The 14079-nt window shown below is 36.9% G+C and overlaps 1 protein-coding gene across 1 annotated transcript; it reads left to right on the top strand.

Moving 5' to 3' along the window:
• Nucleotides 1-419: 419 nt before the first annotated feature.
• st8sia2 (ST8 alpha-N-acetyl-neuraminide alpha-2,8-sialyltransferase 2) lies at nucleotides 420-12192 on the top strand. The gene is made up of 6 exons (XM_058750592.1): nucleotides 420-1228; nucleotides 3967-4023; nucleotides 4368-4520; nucleotides 4652-4909; nucleotides 8317-8610; nucleotides 10879-12192. The coding sequence occupies exons 1-6, from the start codon at nucleotides 1131-1133 to the stop codon at nucleotides 11162-11164; spliced, it is 1146 nt and encodes a 381-aa protein (XP_058606575.1). The 5' UTR covers nucleotides 420-1130; the 3' UTR covers nucleotides 11165-12192.
• Nucleotides 12193-14079: the final 1887 nt, after the last annotated feature.

Raw genomic sequence — 14079 nt, 5'->3', positions numbered from 1 at the left:
CAAATTGCAAACTATTATTTGTTATAATATAATTTTAATTTAGTAGGGTATTGTAATCATAAACAAACTGTGAGAAAACGGTGTTACTGTTACTGCACTCTGTTATTCTTCTAGTTATTTATAAAGTGGCCAGGCTAATGATTCGGAAGTCTCCTACATTAACAGGAAATAGATAAAATGTTGCATTTACTGCAGCGTTGCGTAGCTCCGCCCACACGAAACTCTCATTGGACAGAATTAACGCTCCTAGTGCATATTAAATATTAAACACGAATGAGGTGACAGGTGAGGCTGATTGTGGAAGTTGAGAAATATTGGATATCATATGACAAATCCCTAAAGTTCCACAATAAATAAATAAAAAATATGAAAAGCATGCCGCCCTAAATAACAGCAGGAAAGTCGTGAAAATAAAAGAAAATAAGAGAAAGCGCGCAGACGGAGTGAACTGTTCTGATTGGCTGTGATTTGTGTTTGATTATGTCGCGTCGTGCAGCTGTTTCAGGTTCACTCTGGACAGACAAATGGCTTGTCACTGTAACCCTGTCGTGTCGCACCTGGTTAGGAAAGGGATTTAGGATTAGAATTTAGAAAAGACCATTAGCTCAATATAAAAACAATAGAAGTCAATGGAAAGTCCTCACCGAACCAAACGTCTGTGTCTTTGTCAGATAGAAACAAAGAGAGCAAGACAGAGAGGGGGAATCATATTTCATATTCAATTTCAAATCCACGCCTTCTGCCTCTATATACCAATTACGCGGCTTAACTGAATGTATAACATTCATATGTGAGTTTATGCACCTTGCAGGCAAAGTTTCAAGGGAACTGCCACCCACCAGATCTCCGAGGAGTGAGTAGCGGCAGGAGTAGAAGAGAAGAAAGGACGTTCACGTTTGCCTCATCTCCACACTACTTTAGTGAAGGTGGAAGAAGCTGATGGACGTGATGTTTAATGCAGACAACTGTTCGCTAACCTGCACGGCCAGTTAGAATGGTCCGGCTTTGTCGAGGAGACGGAGGAACATTACATGTGTTGCCCTGCGTAAGGAAGCAGTGTGAAAGAAGAAGAGATTTCTATTGCGCTTATAGTTCAACGCATCTGTAGAATCGCACATATCGGTCAAGTCATGTCTTTTGAATTCCGAATACTGATGTTTGGGATCGGGACTGCCCTGGTTATATTTGTGATTATAGCTGATATATCGGAAGTGGAGGAAGAAATCGCGTAAGTAAATTCGATTAACGTACAATAAACAATAGGCTACAGATGAATGTATTCTTGTTTGGTCTTTGTTTCAACGAACGCACAGTTGCACTCTATTTATGTTTGTGTTTAGGACATTGTCTTCCGTGCTTTGATTGTCTCAAGAGAGACTTTGTAGGAGCCCAAACAATGGACAGTCCATTTAGGACTAGCCTGAGCTGCGTATTACATTGGCTTGTATTAATACCATTACTATATATATACAACAAAATGACAGAGAGCTGTGCATTTTATTTACTTGATGATGATGATTATTATTATTATTTTTTTTTATTTTTTTTTTATTTTATATATATTTTTTTTCTATTGGAAAATCAATCTTAAATTGGAGCTGTGTTTTGGAAAATAACTGGTCTCTAGTTGGTCCAAGCTGGTCATTAGGTTGTCTAAGCTGTTCAGTAGCTGCCCGACAAGCTACATATTCCAAAAAGCCAGCCTGACCACCCTGCTGAGCTGATTTGTTGCTGTTCCAAGATGATTTACCACCTTACCAACTTAATGACCACCTTGGACCAGCAAATGATTGGCTTGGACCAGCTAATTACCATTTTGAAAAGGCAAATAACCAGTTTAGACCAGCTACAATGTTCTAAAACACAGATTACATCTTAAACTGTGTCTTCCTGCAGGGTTGGTTTGGTCTTTCATCAAACAGGGTAATACTGTGTCTAAGTCAAAAGAGGGAGACAATGTGTTGTCCCGAAGACTATTGTTTGCAAAGCCTGTGTTTGTGGGTAGGCTACTTCAATTTGAGGTAACAGCTCACATGTTTGATATTACAATAGTTTGATGTCGTTGATATTTCTGTACAATCTGGAGGGGATATGTAAGATTTTTAAAGCTTTTAAAGTTAATCTTTTATCCATTCAGAGTTACTTACCAGCAGAGTGATAACATTTTTGGAACTGATTTTGCTGAATATTGTTAATATGTATATAGTCTCGAACTATTAATGCTTGGCAGGTCTCCAAAACGAGTCCTTCAGACTTTGCTGAGTGTGAAACCTTGTATGAGAGTCATCAGATAAATGCAGCTGACCCTGGTGCTCTGTAACGGATGGCTGTTGGTTTGTGGTTTTGTTCTACTCTTGAGTGTGTTCTGCTTGCACCCATTCACGGCAAGTGAAAAGACAGTCTGATCTGTGGTTTGTGGCAGCTAGGGGATTACTATTTGATTTGTGACTTTAAAGCTACAGCCTGGAGACAAAAATGAACCGTTTGCCTTTCCTCGGCTATAATTGAACCCTGTAGCAGAAATCCTCAGGCTTACATAATTGCAAAAATCTAGCTGTCTCGGGACATACACTTTAAAGCTCTTGAGCGAGAAGAATGTTTGTGTGTAGATGGATTAATTGCAAGAATAATTGCATGAGAAAACAACACTCAAACACAAGTGTGTGCTGCCAAGATGTGCATATAGTGCTTAATTTTTAAATGGATCATGCCTAGAGTTGCCACATTTGACATTTTATGCAAAGTGTTTGGCTTGTTTCTGTGTACCGTGAGATTGTATTTCACATTTCTGCTGCACTGATTACTATTTATCCATTAAGTGTGGAAAGGGAATATTTCCTCCCTCATATTTGCTAACCCAAAATATCCCAGAGACAAAATATAATTGTAAAATCCCAATTTGGAAATTTCACACCTCATTTACTAGCTGTCAGAAGGCATTAGATGATGCTTATGATCTAATTTTTGCTTAAGTTATTGGCGAGGTTTATAATTTATTGTAATTTAGAATATAATTCCATATCAAACAAAGGATCTAAAGGGCATATCTCAGAGCAGTTATAAGCGCTTTGAAGAAACACCACCGTTTAAATCTGCATTTGAAGCTACTCCCCAGAATTTTAAGAGATCTGTGCTCTGTCTGCTTAATAATGCACATAGCCATGACTTTGGGGGAGACATGGAGAACATTACAGTGAGTGGTAGACAAATAGGACTGATTTGCTGAAGGAGACAATGCTATCCTGTCCTAACTGCTTTGAAGGGGGGCACCCTGCAGTTAGAGGTGGGTTGAACGGCATGATGTTGGTTACCTATTATCCTTGGCATGTTTGAAAGGAATAGTTCACCCAAAAATGAAAATTTGCTCACCCACAGGCCATCCAAGGTGTAGATGTGTTACAAGTTAATAAAAACAGATTTGGAGAAACTTAGCAATGCATCACACTCTATCTCACCTCTGCAGTGAATGGGTGCCGTCAGAATAAGAGTTAAAACAGCTGATAAAAACATCACAGTAATCCGCACGACACCAGTCAATCTTTTAACATCTTGTGACGTGAAAAGCTGCATGTTTATAATGAACAAATTCAACATATGGTGAGCAAGTGATGCAATGCTAAATTTGTCCAAATCTGTTCTGATGAAGAAACAATGAATGGCCTGAGGGTGAGTATTCTTTTTAAGGCGATTCATCTAGGATTTAGTGTATATTCTAACACTTTATTTTTTATGAAATGATTAATCGGTAATAACTATAACTTTGTGTTTGTACCATCAAAATATTCTAAAGAGTTTAGAAGTGGAACGGCTTATATTAAGTCCTAAATAAACATCATCATCATTCAATTTCATATATTTTTCCAGTCCAGGGTCTAATTGCCTTTACCTCAATTATCTACTCAGAGAGCATTATTAATGGTCATTACTGGATAATGATGATGAATATTTTATGCCTTCTGCTCTTAGGAACATTGAGGATTCACAGAAGTTTCACTTAAAAAGCTTTGTCCTTCATTCCAACAGGTTTGTAATCTGATTTATATCATTCATGATTTATGGTGTTTTCATGAGAAAATGTCATTGATGCTTACAACCACATATTTAAATCTGTTTCTCAGTGTTATAGACCTAAAGCAAGACATTTTAAATGTAAATGTATTTTATTTTCAGTTTATTTGAATGTTAATTATTTAAACATTTTTTTTTTTTTCCTCATATGACTGATTTATCAGGGTTTCAAGAATTCATTAAACATAGCTGTCAGTATTTTTTGAGGTGACGGATGTTATTTGTAGCTGTGTCTAACAGTGATGTTTCACAGACATGCACATAAACATGGTCCTTTTTTTTTTTTTTTCCTCCATCAGAAATTCAGTCCTGAATGCTGTTCCTACTTCACTAGTCACGTATAGAAAGAGCAAAGTCTCTTCTCCAATTCCACTGCCAGGCATAAAGAGCAAAACCAGCAATTCATCCTCACCAGAATGGACTTTCAACAGAACTTTGTCTAACCTCATCAGGTACGGCTTGAATTTATTCAGATGCACAGTATGGCATTTCTAAAGAATGTGGTTCCCTGTTGATGCTATATTATTTTATTTTTATTTTTTTTTTTTAGCATTCATAGTGTTATTTTTAATTTTCCTTCCAGGAAAAACATTTTGAGGTTCCTGGATGCTGAGAGGGACATCTCAATTCTTAAGAGAACCTTTAAGCCCGGGGATGTAATTCATTATATATTTGACCGCCAGAGCACCACAAACATCTCTGAAAACCTGTACCACCTTTTGCCAACGGTGTCTCCCATGAAGAACCAGCATTACAAACAATGTGCCATTGTAGGGAACTCTGGGATACTACTGAATAGCAGCTGCGGCAGAGAGATTGATTCACATGACTTTGTCATTAGGTAAACAACTTATCTTCTATTTTGTGTCGTAGCATTCAACAGTTTGTGCTGTTGATGTATCCTCTCATCCTGAATCAAATGATAAATCCACCTAAACTAGCTGAACTTTTTAATATATGTATAAAATAGTCTCTAAAAGAAATCATTTGAACCTTCCTCTTTTTGGTCCTTGACACCAGATTTATTTAAGTGATAACTGTGTTTGTGCTTCAGTGTAAAAAAAAATGCTATTGCCACTATTTTTCATAAATTGGTCATTATTTCTTGTAACTGTGACTTTTTATCTCACAGTGACTATTTTGTCACAATTACCTTTTTTTTTTTTTTTTAACTCCGAGGGGGAAACTTGTTTTTAAGAATAACAGGCAGAAAAAAATCTCAGATACAGAGGTTTTATCATGAGTAGTATTAATACCTCCGAACAGAAAGGCTAATGTGAATTTATTATGAAGTTAATTTAAACATTTTTAAATGAATTGTCTAGGCTGTTTGTATCTTTGCAGCCGTAGATTCACATTCTCTACACTCAACTTGAAAACTTACTTTAAAGAAATGGTTGGATTTCAAACACATTGCGATCTGTATGCGACACCATGCACTTTTGAAATGGCTGTCAGTACTACATCCAGGCTCGACTCCTACTGTTGGAAGGCTTTCAGAACTGAAGGGTGATGCATACTGCAATTAGTGACCAGCTGAGCCAATATGACATTTGTATAAGTCATACTAAGCCACAGCCCTGGAAACGTAATTAGGCTGTCTTCTTAAAGTGACTAAAGTTCACTTGCCTGTAAAGTGCTCTGCCTACAGCCGAAAGCTGTTTGCTTGAAAAAAACATTTACAGCAGTGTGCTTCATGTGATATACTATACTGTGAGATTCCCAATCCTAAATGAGTCTTCGTCAGCCCAGCTGTGCTCTTAGGACATTAATGTCATTCAGCCTCAGTCCAGGGACATACAGAGACTCGAAGATTAAGTAATGGAGGAACTTAAATCCCTCCTGTGTGTTTGGCATGGCTTTTCTGCTGGGCAAGGACAAGACTGTGTGGGAGTGTGACCGTGACAGCTAAGCCTCGGCAGTCGGCATGGTGCCAGTGTTGAAAGGTTTTCCAGGTATTGTGGCAAGATGATAATGCCAACACTGCGCTCAGTATTTGCTTTAAAGTCACCTCTGTGTGTCTTTATGGATTTTATGGAAATTAAATGATGGGATGAGCTTTAAAGGCACTTGCTTAGTCTGTAGGAGTATTCTGCATGTGAAAAGATAATGCCTACTGTAGTATTTATGTTGTAATTTATACAAAGATAAATTACTTGCTTTAAGATGAAGCAAGTCTGGAGTGAAGGTCAAATGTTTTTACTTTTTTAGCTGTATATGTCACTCTTGATGCTCAGTAGTCCGGCAGGGCTTTTCAATTTGTCACTTGAACCCATCTTTCATACACTAGTACACTCTACTTGTAGTACACTTGTGACTAAATACATTTTTTAAATACAGAGATAGTATGTTAAAAGCGTGTTTTAGTTCATATTCATGGTGTCCCAAAATAGCACAGTTGAGAACACTTAGATGATCTTAAGTTTATCTTAAGTACTAAAAAAATAATTTTTAGTATATTAAGTACAAAATTAGTGAGCGAAAATAGAACACTTTATGTACATTAGGGAAGTGTACTTTTTTTCACCTGGGCAGATTGTACTTCCAATTTGAGGCCTTTTATTTTGCATTTTAATTAGTGATGCACCAATCATAATTTTTCACGGCCGATTCCGATTGATTTTTGATCAATTCCAATACTGGTTGCAGATTATTTTACTTATTTATTGTTTATTTTGTTCTATAACAAGCAAATTGTCCTTAAAGAGAAATAAGGACAATTTGTTTTTGTAACTGCTGCATTTTAATCACGATCCAAACAAATATGCTACACATGTTGCATGAGTTGTTGTTTTTTTACATTTTAATTAGATTGTATAATTTCAATATTTAAAGCAAAAACCGAACAGTCTGACTACATAAAACATCTGCATGAAACAAAAACAACAGAGGGGCTAAATGAGAACGCAAATTCGCTCTCTAACAGCAGGCGGCGCTTATGGAACAGCAGCAGTATAGAGCTGCTTTAGTTACTGCTGTAAACAAAGCAGCGCTGCACTTATAAACACTGCTTTATAAGGAGGTTAGAGGAGAAGAAAATGCAATTGCCATTGAAACTTTTCTGAAGACCGTTCCCTTCAGTGATGCATTCATATAACCCCTCATCCCCAATTCAGTATTCATATTTTCTTATTTTTCGAGAATCATGAACAGTGAGCTGCTATGCCTACTACGTTATTTTCTCCTCTTTTCGTCCGTCTTCAGCATCTCTGGCCTCTGTTAACTTCATGTTTACAGGCTCAGGCATGATGTGTTTTTCATTATCATTGTTCCAGTAGCTCCTGTACAAAAATGTACACAACAGAGTTGCATTCAAAGGTCTTTTCCATTAAATTGGATGTTATTACTTAAGCAATGTGCTGTGAACAGTACCTTTTTAAATTACTTGCTAAAAACACTTCAAATTGTTGCTTCATTGTGGCTGTAGTTGACTTGAAATTGTTTTTTTTTTCATAGAGATTTTTAAAAAGTCTCCATTTAAAGCATTATAAGCCAAAACCATTACGAACCAAATCGACCAGCTCTGAGGTGAATCAAAATATAAAAAATTGTATTTGAAAAAAAAAAAACCACTTGGAAAAATTGCTCAAAGACAAAGGTATAAGACTTTGTGCTTAACAGGTTTTATGAGGGAAGTAACTACAATTCCATGAATCATTATGAATGAGTCAAGTTAAAAATGTAAAATCGAATAAAATATAATATAAAATAATTGGATTAATGATGTTGTGACGAGCAAAAAGCAAGGAATATGGTTAGTTAAAAAGAATAAAAAGCACTTGCAACAGATTATCAAACTTGCAGACAGTAGGTTTGTCTTGATGGTGTTCTTTTTAACTTATTTAAAAACAAAACAAAACAAAAAAAAAAACCTATGGAGTAGTAAAATTTAAAAGTAGTTTTATTTGCGGAACCCAGCTGTTGCACTCTATAGAAGAATACCATTTAGTCTAATGTGCTATCGCACCCCTTTTGGCAACAGCGAAAACGCAACACTTATTTGAAAGACCTGCATTGACACGTTCATGTAGAGTATGTTATGGTTGTAATGTAGTCTCTTTGAAGCACACATAATAAACTTCAGACATATTTATTGTTGATAGCTTGTTACTAGGAAACTAAGGCTTGATCATATGTCACCATGTGAATACACACAGGCATAAGCATTTATAACATATACAATATGTAAATGAACTAACTTGAGAGAATATTAAGACTCAACCGTATGAATATACATGTGTTTCCAAGGTGTAACCTGGCTCCAGTGGAGGAGTATGCGACTGATGTGGGCCTGCGCACCAGTCTGGTGACTATGAACCCTTCTGTGGTGCAGCGTGCTTTTCAGGACCTGAACAGTGAGGAGTGGATACAGCGCTTCGTCCACAGGCTGCAGAGCCTCAGCGGGAGTGTGCTATGGATCCCTGCCTTCATGGCTAAAGGAGGAGAGGAGCGAGTGGAGTGGGTCATCCGCCTAATTCTTCTGCATACCGTGAACGTCCGCACCGCCTTCCCCTCCCTGCGTCTGCTCCATGCTGTCAGAGGGTACGTGTCCATGCATTTAAGCCTACTCAACACTCATGCTCGCTGAAGCAGGTGTATCAAGCCTCTCGCTATTTATAGTTCAGGCATCAATACATTCACATCCTACTCAGCAACCACAGCATGGGGCTGCTCTTGTAAGTGGATCAAGGCGCACACTAAGTGCGTACCGGCATTTATATATCTGTATTTTTTTTTACAGAAGGTCTTTTGTAAGTTCGCTCAATGAATTCAAGCCCCTCTGGGCTCAATTGTAGTCGGCTGTCTTTAAATAGCGCGCAACCTTTGCCTCTTTCATTGACCTCTGCATATTTTAAGTCTGCTATTCAGCCCTCCCTCAGAGCAGAGTGGCTGGAGCCCACCATCCTTACAATGCACCTAGCCGAGGTTGGTTTTTCTTAAATCCATCTGTGTAACATCGGTTGCCGGGGCCAGAATAAAGGTCAGGCGAGACAGCTGTTCAGTGAATGGTGTATTGAGGAAAATATGCCATTACAATATGTTGCAGTTGATTAAATGATAAAAAGTAGTACGTTTGTAAAGGAATAGCTCATTTCAAAATTATATCATCTGCATACACTCATTTGGGAAAAAAAAAGGGAAGATCTAAATGGAAGGAAGATAAGCAAGTTTAAGTCATTAAATAGCTTTAGATGGTGCATGCTATTTTTAAAATCTAAAACAATAAAAATAAATTATGCTTATTTTCAGCAACTATATGAAAATGTATTTGTACTTGATGAATCATTACAGCAAAAGAAACTACATTTTACGTGTTTTCAGTGTTGTTTGCTGTCTGTTGAATGTAGTACAATACTTTATATTGAGTTGTCCTTGTAGGATGCATGCCAAAACAATTATTGTAATTAAGCTGGTTCTTTTAATTAATAATTCACAGAGATGGCATAAATGTATAAAGTTACCAGTTTGAATAGGTCTGAATCAGTGCCTGCTATAATTTACAGCATTAGCAGACAATATTTAATTGATACAATACTGTCCTTCTTATATATATATATATAGAGAGAGAGGAGAGAGAGAAATTTAACAGTTTCCACAAAAATATTGAGCAGCACACCTGTTTTCAACGTTGATGATAATGAGAAATCCGTCTTTGAACAAATCAGCATATTAGAAAGATTTCTAATCTTTGCTGGTAATTTAGCTTTGCCATTACAGGGATAAATTACAAGTTACAATATCATGAAATAGAATTTTTAGAATTTCTTTTTAAATCCCAAATGAATCAGAAAGCAGTACAAAGACCAGAGGTAGCTTTAAGATGTGGGATCCTCTTTATTATCTGAAACGCCTTTCCTCCAGGCCCCCCTTTTTCCTCAAGCCTTCTGAATGAATGACACCTCACAGATACACAGAGAGGGCCCCATTGTGAGGGTTATTCAGGGGTTAGTGGACTGGAGAGGGTTCAGTGCATCTTAATGGACATTGTTCAATTGTCTGATCTTCTCCTTTTAAACGTGGAAGAACTGCACAGCCGTCAGGTTTGGATGTGGGTGAGTTTAGCATGAGAATATTTTAAAAAGGGGATTTAGCCTAAATTCAGCAGCTGAGCTCAGGCTCCCTTTTTAGTAACCTTAGCTGTTAACACACTTAGGATTTTATAATCCCCTGTTACATTTGGATTGGCACTTTAAGACCTTATACACCTACTGTTCAAGTTTTGGGTGAGTTTTTAATGGTCTTTTGAACTTTCATCAAAATAATTTATGGAACAATTCTAAAATAAGAGTTTTGTGGAAACTGATACTTAAATCGGCTGGCTGCTAAAAATTCAAGTTTGCCATCTTTCTGAAGATTTTATTAAAGGGATAGTTCACCCAAAAATAACAACTCTTTGTTCGTCTTTGGACCACAAATTAAGATATTTTTGATGACATCCAAGAGCTTTCTGATCCTGCGTAGACAGCAACGCAGCTAACCTGTTCAAGGCCCAAAAAAGTGGTAAGGAAGACATTAAAATAGTCCATGAACCACCATCAGTGGTTCAACTGCTCACAAAAAGTATTCTCGTAGCTTCATAAAATTAAGTTGAACCAGTGATTTCACATGGACTATTTTAACGATGTCCTTACTACCGTTCTGGGCCTTGAACGTGTCCGCTGTGTTGCTGTCTATGCAGGGTTAGACAGCTCTCAGATCTCTTAACTATCCCTTCAATGTAATTGATCTACAAATATAAAACAGTATAGATCATAATTGTAAGAGAGCATGCACTCAGTCTTATGTTTGTAATCATTGATTTTCTTTCAGATACTGGTTGACTAATCATGTCCAGATCAAAAGACCCACCACCGGACTCCTGATGTACACCATGGCTACACGCTTTTGTGATGAGATCCACTTGTACGGCTTCTGGCCTTTCGCTCACGATCCTGACGGCAAACCAGTCAAGTACCACTACTACGACACGCTAACTTACCACTACACATCCAGTGCCAGTCCACACACAATGCCTTTGGAATTTAGAACTTTAAGTGCTCTTCACAGACAGGGCGCGCTGCGGCTGCACACGGGACCGTGTAAGCTTCCAACATGAGCGTTTGCAGCCTCGTTCCAAATGGTTTCATACACTGGACCTATGAGATGCTGTGGAAAATATAGATTACCTGTATAATACAGGTAAATCTCTGACCAAATGTAAGAATGCAATATATGAACGGGGGAGTTTTTTTTTTTTTTTTTTTAAGTTTTCAACCTTAAGGTTGCCATTGTTTTTGTTCATATCCCATGTTTTTTTTAACATGTTTCATTAAGTGTCTTATTTGTTCAGATTTTATGCCATATTTGGCCACAAGGTGGAAGCATATCTGAGGATAAAATGAGAGGCTCTTTTTGTCTTTAGTCTTAGCTTTTTGGGAAAATTTGTGTATTTAAAAAAAAAAAAAAAATTGTCTAAATTAAGATTGTCATTTATTTGTTGCCTTTACGGTCTATATGTCTGTTGAGCCCACAGACAGCCTGACTGAATGTAGGACTGTTGTCAGTTTTTACATTTAACATGATACAATTTAGACTTGGAATGAACATTTTGGGGTTTTACCACTATGTTGCTACATGTGTTCTTCTAGACGATATTTTGGACAATAATTTAGTGCCTCAAGTAGGAGATGATGTTATGCTGCATCATGTGACACTTGATAAAGTTGCCTTAGAAAGACATAGTGAGTAGTTTTGTGACTATTAGCAGGCGTTAAAACTTTTGAATTAATGTGCAGTAATACTTGTGGAACATGTGAACTGCAACCGTCTGAACACTCTGGTGTAGTTGAACATGTTTGCACAGTGAGGCAGCTATCAGAGCGTGTGCAGCCCCACGCTGAGATACTGTAGTCAAATCCAGTACACACCCAGCTGTTCACACACACTTGTGTACTCAAGGATGGTTGACCGTATAGGGATGTTCAGTGTGTAAACTTTGGAATTGGTTAAAGCCACATAGTAGCGGTGTTTCTGTATCCAAGGGTTTTGGGTGGTGGGGGATTTCTTTTGTATGTGACACGCATTACATGTTTAAGTGAATGTATTTGTGATAACTTATAAGTAAAGAACATACTGCTGTACTCATCTGCCCAGTGTGATAAAAGGGTCAATGATATAACACGTGTTTGTTTTTGTTTTTCCAGTTTATTCATGCATGCACTGTAAAAAAATTTCAAGCGGTTTCAACTGATTATTATTTAGTAACTATAGTTTCGCAGAAATTTTATGTTCAGTCAGTATCTGACTTCAAAGTGTTATCTGAATTGTTAGTTTTTAGTTGGCTCAACCTTTACTGAACTAGTTTTATAGTCCATTCAGCTAAAAAAAATTACAGCAAGGTATGTACATAAAAATGTAACCATTTACTCCATGTTTATGTTACCTTAACTAAGATTTATTATTTGGGCATCATAAGAAATTGCTTGGGAACTAGTTGTTACATTTAATATATTTTAGTATATAATATAATAGGCTTTATTTTTAACAATCTCCATTTAAAACATTTTTCATACAGACTAAACATACTGTTTAAAAGTTTGGATTTGGTAAGATTTTCAAAAATGTTTCTGAAAGTCTCTTAAGCTTACCAATGCTGCATTTAAATAAGAAAAACACAGTAAAAGTAATATTGTAAAATATTACAATTTCAATTAGTTGTTCTAGTTTAATATATGCTAAAATTATTCTATTTTCAGGATTTTATATATATATATATATATATATATTAGTGGTGGGCATAGATTAATTTTTTTTAATCTAGATTAATCTCACTATAATCTTGGAATTAATCTAGATTAATCTAGATTAAAATGGCTCATTTGAATTCTGCCAAATAGATCAGAATAAGTTCACTACTAGTAGTAAACAACTAGCAGTCATCAAGAATTTAATATTGATAATAACATTGAAGACATTGTATGATTATTCCTTAAAGATAAGGTTTTAATAGTTTTAGTAGTAGTAGCCTATTACGTTCTGCCCAATGTCTTCAAGTGAAACCGAACTTTTATTTTGACAGGTTGCCGTGAGGATAGTTTTTCTCAAATGAAACGCTCGAATGCTCATGAAGTGACTCTCAGAGCAGTTCTGGAGATGTTGTTCATGTATTTATGTCCTCATTTAGTGAGACGACAGACGTTAATATCGCCGCAAGCGCCACGCCGGTCTTCTGTATGAGTAGTGAACAAACCCGTGCGTCTGCGCCATACATTAACACAGAGACACACAGAAGTCATATTTAAATAGACGTTTTGCGGCTTAATATTTACAAATAGGAGTGGGAGTGTGCTCACTTGTGTGTGCGCCACGCTTGTTTGTTTGTTTGTTTGTGTGTGTGTGTGTGTGTGTGTGTGTGTGTGTGTGCGCGAACCGGGCGGAACTCCGCTGTGCGCGATACAGAGAGCGACCATGTAGAGACAGAAATGACTTGCCGATTTCCATTGGGAAGCTTCTTAAAATAAATTTTCCTGAAGCAAACCCGCGGCTTCATAGCTGCATCCATGTTAGCACGCATACACACAGGTTCAAGACTCGTTCTCGCCCCTACAGTGCAATTCGGCTAGGTATACATCCGCTAAAATATCAAGGTGAAAGTCATCATAGCTTGCGTAGTATAGACCCAGCTCCCAACCCAACTTTGAGAATAGATTAACGGCGATATTTTTTTTTATCGCCCGATAAGAGTCTCACGTTAACGCAGCACGTTAACGCCGATAACGGCCCACCACTAATATATATATATATATAAATAAAGCTCAAAAGAACATTAATATTTTTGCTACAATGTAAAAGTGTTTACTCTCACTTTTGGTCAAATTCATGCATTCATTATTATTTTTTATTTATTTTCACACAAAAAAAATTTACATTGTAGGGTACATTGACTTAAAATAAATCAAAAGTAATGTGGTGTGAAAACAAACAGAAGAAAGAAAAAAACAGGAAATTATATCACAGAAAGAACCCCTGCAG

The sequence above is a fragment of the Onychostoma macrolepis genome, chromosome 18 (assembly GCF_012432095.1).
Source record: "Onychostoma macrolepis isolate SWU-2019 chromosome 18, ASM1243209v1, whole genome shotgun sequence".
Taxonomy (NCBI): Eukaryota; Metazoa; Chordata; class Actinopteri; order Cypriniformes; family Cyprinidae; genus Onychostoma; species Onychostoma macrolepis.
Note: the sequence above shows the minus strand (reverse complement) of the source record. Positions and strands in the feature narration are given on the sequence as shown.

Bases quoted from the DNA above. Each gene is read 5' to 3' on its own strand.
- st8sia2 (XM_058750592.1), top strand. From the start codon at position 1,131: ATGTCTTTTGAATTCCGAATACTGATGTTTGGGATCGGGACTGCCCTG. The intron at 4,024-4,367 runs GTTTGTAATCTG...TTCCTCCATCAG, and splicing joins TTTGTCCTTCATTCCAACAG to AAATTCAGTCCTGAATGCTG. The intron at 4,910-8,316 runs GTAAACAACTTA...TGTGTTTCCAAG, and splicing joins TCACATGACTTTGTCATTAG to GTGTAACCTGGCTCCAGTGG.